Consider the following 12,624-nt stretch of genomic DNA (forward strand, 5'->3'; position numbering starts at 1 on the left):
ATTAACTAAATGAATGATAAACGTTAATTACTAAGTTAGATACTACCTCGCAAAAAACATAACGTGTTAATTAGTTAATTAATTAATTAATAATTGAAATTACCGACACTAATATTTTTCGTGCCGTTGTATATCTGTGTGTACTTATTTATCTGACATTTAGGCGGAAATAAAGCGTCATTTTTGTCTGTTTTTATATATGTAGATATATTTCATGAATCAGAGTGTTATAAGGATAGTATTTTTTTCAGAAAATCCATACACGAAGTCTTTCTGAATGATTTGCGTCCCTATGGCCATTTTCTGGGGAAAAGAAAGATAATGAAGGCACAGGTGTGTGTACAAGCACAGCAGCCTTTTCTATTTCCTAAATTCTATAACGTGACGGGAATAGCAATAAATACGTCAAAATCTTAAAAAATAAATAACTAAAGACGTTATAACGTGGATGCTCGTTAAAGTTTGTTATAAAAAATCACCTTTATTAAATACATAGATTACGATATTAAATTTTATGACCTTCAGATTTGTATTTCGATAGATAAATATTTTATATACAAATAACATATAAAAAACTGATTTCTTATTATGAACTCCTGAGGACATGAAGTTTCATGTATATTAAAACTACATATATTAAACAAACTAAATATTCATTTACAATGGTCAGTTTAATAGTATAACAAATAAATTAAGTATTATTATGTTTGATAAGGAATTGATCACCAGCAGTAGTAACTGTTTGAACAAACTTTACAAATTCTTTCATGTATATTAAAACATGTCGTAAGGTCACAAGAATAAAAGCGTACGGCTTGTGGGTGCATGGAATAAGTAGAATTTACTTGTTTATAGCTAAAATTTAAAGGGATATCAAAAATGTTCAAACACATCATTTGTTTCTCCTATGATTTATGTGTTTTTTTTTTTTTCGAGAATTCTGGTAAAACAGATAAACCGTATTAGACAAAATTGATTTCAATATTATGTCGCCACTAATCTGACTTTATATTCGTTGGGTCGCTGAACCAAGTTCAACTGTAGATACCGATAACAGAATTGCTCCATAATTTTAGTAAATAAACGACAAAATTTTAAAAAACGTCAATATCAAATTGATAACCTCAGTATGTATACCAATGTATACCTGGTACGTCTACAATAAATAATATTATTATAGACTTACCAGGTATACCTTCAATGCGTAATTTAATATAAAATTCTATCGTTTTATATCTAAACTACTTCGTAAGTCGAATGAAATTTTCCCACAGAAACACCATCAGAATATCAGTAGTATAAATAACGAAATCAAATCAAATACCTGGCATATTAGATTAATAGAAATTTGATAGATTTATTATTATTTATGATACATTTAGATTATTCAATGTTTTTAATAAATAACGTATCAGATAATTTAGGAATTAAATATAACAAAATATAATATACCATGACCATATGAATGACGTTTCGTTTCACGGCCATCGATTACACTAAAAAATAAAGGGCATAATATTGTCACTAAAATGAATTTTTGTGGTAATATTTACTCAAGTGTTTGAAGTTATCCGATGCGACATTGAAATAAAGAAGGACAAGGTAATCATGTCAACAAAAATAAAAATTAGGAGAATTCAAAACACTATTCTATATAAATACATAAGTTTATACTGCTTAAGTTCATTATTTTTATGTTTAAAAAACAAGATAACGATTATGCGATACTATATAAGCAAGTTAAAACTAAAATTTACTTTATTCTTCGCATTGATTTCCTTTCGTGTTTCATTTAAAAATAGTGCCATTGGATTTTGTATGGAATACAAAAATGGCACCAAATAATTCTGATTATTTGGAATTAGCCCATAAAAGAGCTATCGAAAAGAAAACTCATGTAAGCTTTCCCCAACTTAAGTATCCATCGTTGAGAGACGAAGGATTAAAAGATCCAGTGCAATGGCTAAAAGGAAAAGCAATGGACGATGGTGCTGAGGGTTTGTGGCGAGTGCACGATAGATTGTATGATTTAACGGAATTTGTTCAGAATCACCCAGGCGGGGCGGAGTGGCTGGAACTTACAAAGGTACAATCTAAAGTAATCGAACTTTACTTAAGATTCATTCATTAACATTTTTCTAGGCTTATGTCTAGGGACTTAAGAATTGTAGTCCCTAATTGTATTCTTAATAAAAAGTTATGTAAGAATATTTATTTATAAGAAAACAATGATAGTTGTGATTAGTGATTATGACTATATTTTTATGTTTTAATATAGTTTGAATTGTAGAACATTACATTAACATTAGCAGCCTGTAAATTTCCCACTGTTGGTCTAAGGCCTCCTCTCCCTTTGAGGAGAAGGTTTGGAGCATATTCCACCACGCTGCTCCAATTCGGGTTGGTGGAATACACATGTGGCAGAATTTCGTTGAAATTAGACACATGCAGGTTTCCCCACGATGTTTTCCTTCACCGCCGAGCACGAGATGAATTATAAACACAAATTAAGCACATACAATTCAGTGGTGCCTGTTTGTAATATAATGTAATTGTATGATAAATTAATAATAATAATAAAAATGTTACTTTATATTGGTAACATAAATAATATAAACACAATATTATAAAACTATAAATATGTAATATGTTTATATCATAAACTCATAATTTGGTGTAATTAAGTGTTAGTTACTAAATAAATCCGGTATTCTTCATTAATTATAGTGATCTTCAAACTCTCCGTACAAAATTGTGGATTTTTTGTTTTAGCTTCAAAAGTGTCTGATACAAGCTCAAATTGACGAAATTATATCTAAGTCCTATTTTTTACTAAGCTACTGTACCTAACAACATCGTTAAATATCTCATTTATAATATGAAGAGGTCAACTGAGATTGTTTGTTCATTTTTAGTATCTCGCAAAAACAATATCTTTATTATTGTGGTTATTTTTCTATATATTTAAACGATATCTAAATGTACATAAGTTATCTTAATGCCCGTTTTCAGTACTAATACAACTTAATACGAAAGTACGCTTTTCGTAATTTTCAAACATCGTATAATGTCATATAATATCATATTTACATAAAACGTTTCAGCTCGCTGAAAGAAAAAATGACATGTCATCCACTTTTATACGGATATTATTGCTTGACAAATAAGTTAAGGTATTCCCATTTATTCCTATATTAACATAAAACCGATAACTATGTTATATTTATTAAAGTGACATACATGCGGCTATAAATAATTCTTGTTTTTTTTCATTTCGTTGATATAAATCGGTTAAATATAATACTCAAATAACTAACTTAAATGGTTCTCATGTTTTTGATATATAAAAGAAAATCTTCAAAGAGCGTACATAGCATAAGCATCTATGTATATTAAAATACAAAGAGTAAAATCGTTTCCGTGAAATCGCTGAAAATTCTGAACGTTCGCGTCGAATATATAATCTGCTTAAAAAATCGTTAAAATGAGAATAAAAACAAAATAATTTTATAATTCATGTTAATTACAATACAATAAAGTACAATTAAACTACTAATTGTGTGTAGGAGCAGTAACAATGAATAATACTACTGTATGATTGATTTTAAAGTAAATTATAAAGTTATTTTTTTGTTATACACTAACAAAAAAATAAGAATTTTATTTAAAAAAAAACTCTCATTTAAAAAAAATATAATAAATGTTGTTAATACACTGGGACAAGAGAGCTCGCCTTTGACAAAAGATATTTAAAAAAATCCTGTTGTCTGGCCCTGACACAATTCTCCAGTGAACAAAATGAAACAAAAGAGAACGTACCTACTCGTACCATAAACTCTTATTTACAACTGATACAAAAAAAAAGTATACACCGTGTGGTATAAATTACTTTTAAATTTTATTTAAAACTATCCGATCCACTATCACTGATACGTATTATATTTATCTCAAAAATAATTGTTTTCATCACGAGCTGTAGTTTTCATGACACAGGGAGCGTGGTATGTGGACGTTTTATGGACGCCATATGGGTATTGAGATAAAGTTTTTGCCATCCCGGGAACTTTTTTGTTTCATACTCTGGGGTATAAAGTATCATATATGTTGACCCAATTTGAAAACATTGTAGCAAAGACAATATTCGGTTCGGAACATGCTTATGAAAGAATTATATGAGTATATTTAGTAAGTACTTTTATATATTATACATATAAAATAGATTATTCTGAAAAAGAGTTTTCTGTTTCCAGATTTAAATATAAATAATAAACGTTTTATATTTGGATTTGGTTTTTAAGTTGAATAGCTTATTTAGTAAAATAGAGATAAAATCGTAATCGAAAGACGAGGAAATATAGGGACCAGAGTAACAGAAGTGACGATCGATTTTATTATGACGAACATAATCGTCATAAAAAATAATAATTTTGAATTTAAGTAGTTACGAGATAGATAGTTTAGGTAATGTATGTAAAATAAGGTACACTCAAGTGAAGACTGTATACGAAGCTTTTATGTTGGTAAATTGTTAGTCATCCAAGCTTAGAGCGAATGGAAGAAACATGATCGTATTTACGGAGACGAGCGGCGGAAGATGAGTTAATGTATAAAGTTGTTAACAATATTAACTTATCTAAAATATATTATTTAAAGTCAAAGTATGCATAATCGAATACAGGGAAATATTACGAGTGTAGTATTAATAGACATCATTTTTTAAGCATTATTAATAAGATGTAATTCTTATTAATAAGAAGTGTTGGTTACTTTTTAATATTAAAATACAATTAGATATTATAATCCTGATTCCTCCCAAAATCCTGAGACTTCAGAACATCATCAAAACAATGGTTCCCCAATTGGGCAATGCTAATAAAATTACTATCATACAAAATGAATACATAAATACATTAACTACCGTGTCTTGTATTGTATCTTGACTGTAGCAGGTACATAATTTTTAAGTATAAATCGAGATATATTATAGTATCTTTATGGTAGGCTTAACGGTACGCCTAAAAAATTCAATTTCGTAATAAATTTTATCAAACGACTAAGTTACGTAATATTTTTACTATTTTTTATTATCCTATATTAAAAAAATTAATCTATATTTAACAAGTGCTTCAGTTTAAAACAACTTTGGATTTAATAGAAAAATTAACTTGGGCACACGTTTCATAAACAGAAACGATCTATAGTTAGAGGATGACGTTCTACTATCGGTACTACTTATATAATTTGAAAACGATAGCGTGGCTTACTGGCTTCTAATGCAATATTGCATATTGCAACATAAGATAGTAAGTGCATTTGTAGATAAGGCGGCATGGCAAGTTCATCAATTAAGCTATAGATAATATCATCATGATCTTTGCAATTCAATACTTCACTCAAAATTTTATTATAAAATGTTCCACAGTTTTTCTGAACAATTAGCTTTTAAATTCAACAATTAATGGCATGTGACGTCAATATTTGTTTGATATAAAAATAAGAAATATAAAGTCTTATATAGATACAGTATACAGTCATATAAGTAAATGTAATATAATATGACTAAAGTTATCAGGACCTTTCGATGTGTATTAAATCGAATATAAAAGAATGCGTTATGGTAACCATTAACAATTAATACTATGAAACAAAATACAATTACTTATTTAGCATATCAAAAAAAAATGCAACTGAAAAGTTCCCAATAGCAAAATCCACTAACAATTTATTTACCTTTCGGTTTTAAAACAGCAAGTGCACCCTTTCAAACTAGCCTGTAGACTTTCTAACTGTGAGTGAGGTTAGAATACATAACATGATTATTCTATTTCAAAAAGTTGCCCATCATACAGTTTTTAATCTATTCTAAGATAATTATGTTTTGATGACCCGGTTAATGGTAAACAAGTGTAATATCTGCCAATTTATTAGGCAGTAAAAAACCGAAAATTAATTCTATTTTCAGGTAACAGGCCATTAACGGCAAGTAATTTTCATTTAGTGGCGTTTCCTGATTATTTTTCAATGAATTTTTGATTACATGACTGAGTTTATTTTGAGAAACACTTAATTTTAATTCGGGCATACCATAGAGTTGGGAAGATTTGGTTATTGGGAAGGATAGGAGAGGATTAGATTGGAGTGATTTTATGTAGGTATTTATTTTTGTTGGTATAATAGGTTCATATGGGATTCTGTACATACATTAATTGCCATTGTTGATTATATATACATATGTCTAGATAGGTTGTCGAAGCTGTAAATGCGTTGAAAAACATAGTGACCAAGAGCTGGCCATTAAGTACACGCACACAGTAAAATAGTATGACGTTTGGCGAGTGCCAACTACGATAATAAAGTTGGCTCCTTTGTTTAGTTCTTTTGTAGTACGAGACTCTATGTAAATATATATATAATACAAGCTTGTCATATTTCATTTGCTATGTTTATACAATGCAGGTACAGCTAGCTGTTGCTATAGCAGAACCGCCTGTAGTAAAAAAATCACGCACTTTACTTTTTCACGATTTTTTGTGCATATTTATGGCGCTGTAACTTTTGAACGATATAAGTTTCATTACTTTTCTTTTATGTAATCCTTGAATATTTGCAACTAAGGCAACAACTTTGTACAAAAATGGTGTATATTTAATATGTTTGAGAACACTCTGAAATATGAAAATTCCTTATAATCGTAAAAATATAATGTTTTGTTCAATTAATAATGGTTTTGGAGAACTAAGTAATAATAAATACAGTTAAGAACTTTAATTTCAAATAATGGATAGGTATATATATATATATATATATATATATATATATATATATATATATATATATATTATTTTTTTATTTTGACTAATTCTTTTTTTTGATTCATATTAAAATCAATTACTAAGACTATATATCGTCACCAGAAAAATATATAGAGGGAAAGAGAGCTTGAGAGCAGAACTAGAAAATATCAAGAAGGTTGTAGAGTAATTGACTATGCATAAAGTTTGTTTGTGTTGTATATTTTATTAGACGTCAAGCGATTGTTGTGTACATATGGAGTAAAATTCATCGATCCGAACGATTTGCAAACACTGTTAAATTGATTACATAATATATTACATTTGTACATTTATAATATGTTTACTGAAATTTTATAATTTGTAATCATTTTTGAGTTTGAAATAAGTACCTAACTTACTTTATTTGAATAATATTACATATTGTAAGGTTTTCAGTATTATCTATAAAGAGTCACCATTAAATAAAACAAGAAAAAGCTAGGTAGACTTGGATTGTTACTTATAAGTGTAGTACGCAACAATACAAACAAACAATACAATATTAATACAATTGTTATTCTTATAAGTCATTTGACTTTAACAATTAGATTAGAAAATACTATTATTATATATATACGGTTAAGTTTATTTCATATACAAACATCGGAACAAAATAACTCGTGAAGATTGTGGCAAATAATAATTTTAGAATTAGAATTGACCAAATATTCGTCTCATAACGTCAAATGTTTTGAAAATACTTTATATAAGAAATAAATAAATATCAAGGTTATTAGTGATGTAAGGAATGGTTAATATTTCTTACAACGCCATTGTCTATGGGCTGGTGGTGACCACGTACCATCAGGTGGCCTATTTGCTCGTCCGTCTACAGATATAAAAAAATACTTTAGTTATTAGTACAATCCGGTTAATTTGACGCAAGGAAGTTTTTATTGTAATGATACTGAATTTATTTCCACTTACTACCCAAAAGAAAATTGCAAAAATATATCAAACTTAGGCGTTGACTCAGTAGATAGAATACGTGGGTCGTAACCGTAGATTGCAGATTCAATCGGTAAATTCAAAAAGTAATTTAAATAAGGAGTAAAGGGCCTTATACATATTAAATATGTAGTTTTTCTATTTCGAGAACAATTCATCGATATTACATCGATTCAAAGCCGATTATTTTGTAATTACAATTTTTTATTCGATAGATTTTAGGTCAAATTACCGCTATATGTAAAAGTGGTAAAATTCTCTTCCATTCGTGTGCATACATTTGAAATGACATGAGAGCCGAGATGGCTTAGTGGTTAGAGCGCGTGCATCTTAACTGATGATTGCGGGTTCAAGCCCAGGCAAGCACTACTGAATTTTCATGTGCTTAATTTGTGTTTATAATTCATCTCGTGCTCAGCGGTAAAGGAAAACATCGTGAGGAAACCAACATGTGTCTAATTTCAACGAAATTCTGCCACATGTGTATTCCACCAATCCGCATTGGAGCAGCGTGGTGGAATATGCTCCAAATCTTCTCCTCAAAGGGAGAGAAGGCCTTAACTCAGCAGTGGGAAATTTACAGGCTGTTAATGTATGTAATGTAATACATTTTATTTCGCCAATTATTTATCATTAAGGGTATTACGAGTATAATAATATTATATTATAGCTAAATAAATCATTTTTGTTCACATTATATATAAAAGATGATAGTTTCTTTACTTAATATGAATTTCTACAATCGATGTTATTATTACTTAATGTATGGGGTAATCTCTCTTGATATAAACAGCGTATCTCCGTTGATTATGTAACCCCTCTTATCCGTTGATGTTTATTGTTAAATGTCAAAGCTATTTGACCATTGGATGTTTTGTACAGAGAATAAATCTAATTATCTTAGAAAATAAACATTTGACTTTTATAATTGTAGAGACAACGGAATTACCTAATTTATAATTACTTTATTATTATTTTCTTATAGATGTAGATTTATTTCTTAAAGAGATAGTATTTCAGCGAAGGTGATCCATTTTACTAATTCGTAAAATAACTCAACCACTCGTAACAATATTTCGTATAAAATATTCCCATTCTATTATAATCTGTGTTATAATAATGTTATTATCTATTTTGTTGGTTGTTTTAGGGTACTGATATTACTGAGGCATTCGAATGTCACCATATAAAAACAATTGCAGAGAAAATCTTACAAAATGTTTATGTAAGAGATGCCAAAACACCAAGGAACTCTCCCTTTACGTTTAAAGAGGATGGCTTTTTTAAGACATTGAAGAAAAACGTACGGGAAGAACTCGAGAAAATACCAAAAGATACTCCGAAATACACTGATATGATTACAGATGGATTGCTAATAACTTGTCTCTTAACATCGGCGTTGTCATGTTCGGCGACTAATTATTGGCTTGTAATGGCGTCCTATATTGTAGCATCTGTTTCACTTGCTGGGTCTGTGGTTGCGTCACATAACTATATTCATAGAAGATCTAATTGGAGAATGTACATTTTCAATTTAAGTTTATGGTCTTACAGGTAGGTTTTTCCTTCATTTGTTGATAATGGTGACTTATAAATAAAAAGTTTATTCATATAGAACCCTACTACCAAGTAAAGTAAGTAAGTAGTAATACTTACTTTACTTGGAGGTAGGGATCTGTGCAAGCCCGTCTGGGTAGGTATCACTCACTCATCAGATATTCTACCGCTAAACAACAGTACTGTTTTGTTCCGGTTTGAAGGGTGAGTGAGCCAGTGTAACTACAGTCACAAATGACAATATCTTAGCTCCCAAGGTTGGTGGCGCATTATTGTAATGTAAGGAATGGTTATTAATACTTACATCGTTAATATCTATGGGTGGTTATGACCAACCAACCCATTACATAAAAAATTATCAGGGATGTCTCCGTGAACAATAGTTACAAGTCTCAACTTGAGACTTGTAACTACAGGCACAAGGGACATCACATCTTAGTTCCCAACGTTGGTGGCGTATTAGTGATGTAAGGAATGGTTAATATTTCTTACAGCGCCATTGTCTATGGTCGGTGGTGACCATATACCATCAGGTGGCCCATATGCTTGTCCGACCACCTATACCATAAAAGTAAAAAACTGGAATAAAATATTTTTAAATTAATAGCTTGCAGTATCTGATTGAAAATGAAATATGTTTATTGGAATACAAAAGTAATATTTCATATTTCAGAGATTTTCGAGTGAGTCACGTACTTTCACATCATCTTTACCCGAATACTTTGATGGATTTGGAAATTAGTGCCTTTGAACCATTGATTAAGTTTAACCCAAGAAGAGATAAACCATTTTACGCCAAGTTTACGATTTTAGTGGAATTTCTAACTTTTCCGCTTTTTTTTATATACAATTTCATAAGAAGGTATGTTATTTTTAAAATATATTTCTTATATTATTTTTTAATATATACACGTACCTATCCATACCTACTATATATAGATTATATTAAACGTGTACGAAATGATGTCATACTCTATGTAAATGGTATTTACATATGTAGTTATATTTTATTCTGACTATTTAATAATCATTCATTTCATCCATTAAAAATTGTCAAGAAAAAAATTAATTATGACGATGTAAGCAATTCATTATCTGAGGTAAACTGTTACTGTATTAGTTTACCACAAATAATTTTGTGTTCGACAAAACATGGTGACAACTTTAACACCACAAAATAATACGTTAACATAAGATAATTGTGATCACTGTTAATTATACCACAGTATTTTTAGAATTCGCTTAAATTTAATGTTCGAATGGATTTCTCATCTGTCATCCCTCAGTTTGACTCAGATTAGCAGCATATGCAGCTGGTAAAGTTATTTCTGCAATCATGTTAGTGGAATCGATGAGGATGGATATTTTTTTATAATTATTAACTTGTTTTAATCTTTTAAATGTAGAAACTGCATTATTTCTTCAAAAACGAGACTCGGAGAGGTTATAAACAAAGTAGGAATACTTACTGTAGTATCATAATAGATTTATAATAGTGTTATGATGTTAGGTTTTTGAATATAAAACAGGATCAAATATTGTAGACGAGATGCACGAGAAGTAAAGATGAACTTCAAGCTTTCGATTGTAAACTCAATAAATTTTTCTAGTGAATCAATGTTCAGACAAAATAATTGTCCTTTGATTTATTTCCAGGTTTCTCCTTAACTTTTTATGCGAAGGATTTTTTGAAAATCATTATCGTTGGCACGATGGCGTGGGATTCTTGTTACCTGCCTGGATGTATCTCATTAGTGGAGCTAGTTTGTACGATGTATTTATTATGTGGCTTTGGATAATTTGTACGGGAAGTTTAACCTTTTTCACGATCGGATCAAATGCTGCACACCACCATCCGAAAATATTTAAGGACGGCGATCAAATCAGGTAAATAATGCATCTTTTTATCCAAAATAAAAATGCAATGCATTTTGTGAATATTAGTTTGAGCAAATTACGTATAAAATGTTTTTAAAATAAAGTAAAGTAACAGAGAGTATCTGCCTGTTGCTAAGGCCTTGTCCTCGTTGGAAAAGAGAGTAAGCAGCTAATTCCACGATTGGTTGTTACACATATAGCCTATTTTCATTCATCGTGAAGGTTTTCTCACGATGTTTTCTGTTACTTAACCGAGTTTGAATCACAAATCATCTTTGCCCGAGATTCAGGTATTCAACGACTGGGTCATTCGGCTCATTTATAAATTACGTTAGAAATAATCAATACGTTATCTTGTCCTCTTTGTAATTATTTAAAACTTAATGTATTAAAACATAAGATTTTCTAGAACTTTTTTTTTAACTAGATGGATTCAGTTTATTTTATAGTAAAAAAAAAATAAACTTAAAGAATAATGCCAGGCTCATTTTGTACAAAATACGCCATCTTACTATACTGTAAACATAATAATAATGTACAAAGCTAGAGCTATTTTTTGTTACTGTATATCTATTGTTGCATTAAAAAAAACTAAGAATTTTATTTTTTTAGGCATGATAAATTTATATCCCTAATCAGGAAACTTTTTAACATCCATCCTGTAAACGAAATCATTTGCCTAATTTGTAACAAAGTTTTTCTTTTTAAGTTGTTGTTTTACGTCTTTTTTTCTTTGAAAAAAAAAGAAGTTGTAAGAGCAAAATTTGCAACAACTCGATGATTACATGTAAATATTGAATTACTCAAACTCAGAGATTTCGTTTTAATATTTTTGTTTTTCAGTGATGTTACACCAGACTGGGGCATGCATGAACTAGAAGCTGTTATGGATCGACCTGACATCAATGACAATCATTTCAAAGTGATGACTTTATTTGGACACCATGCACTACATCATCTATTTCCAACTTTAGATCACGCTGTCTTAAAATATTTATATCCAGTGTTTTTAGAAAACTGTAAGAAGTTTCGAGCGAATTTCCGATTAACATCACAGTTAGACCTCTTCCTTGGTCAAATTAAAATGACTCATAAAACAGAACCAGCACTTCTTAGTGAAAGAAAATAAGAGTGTTATGAATAAAATTATCTTTAAAATAAATATAATTCACTTTTTATGTTATATTTCTAAGCTTGGATATAATATGTATAAGCGGTTACTATTAATATGTAAGTAAAAATGAAAACAAGTCCAATATAAATAAATCCTTATTTTAATGTATCCTTATTGAGTTTTTTGTCAGTTAATTACATATAATTAAATAATACCGACATAAAACTATTCTTTTGTAATTAGTTTTAGGTACTTTGTTATAGTTCATCTTTTACGAGATAAGATTACAAATAT

At 29.4% G+C, this 12,624-nt stretch overlaps 1 protein-coding gene across 1 annotated transcript; it reads left to right on the forward strand.

Annotated features, from left to right (window-relative positions):
• Positions 1–1,806: 1,806 nt before the first annotated feature.
• On the forward strand, positions 1,807–12,387 carry LOC125065288 (cytochrome b5-related protein-like). The gene is made up of 5 exons (XM_047672821.1): positions 1,807–2,086; positions 8,932–9,335; positions 10,012–10,200; positions 10,995–11,225; positions 12,060–12,387. The coding sequence occupies exons 1-5, from the start codon at positions 1,832–1,834 to the stop codon at positions 12,343–12,345; spliced, it is 1,365 nt and encodes a 454-aa protein (XP_047528777.1). The 5' UTR covers positions 1,807–1,831; the 3' UTR covers positions 12,346–12,387.
• The last annotated feature ends 237 nt before the right edge of the window (positions 12,388–12,624 follow it).

This window comes from Vanessa atalanta, chromosome 7 (genome assembly GCF_905147765.1).
Source record: "Vanessa atalanta chromosome 7, ilVanAtal1.2, whole genome shotgun sequence".
Taxonomy (NCBI): Eukaryota; Metazoa; Arthropoda; class Insecta; order Lepidoptera; family Nymphalidae; genus Vanessa; species Vanessa atalanta.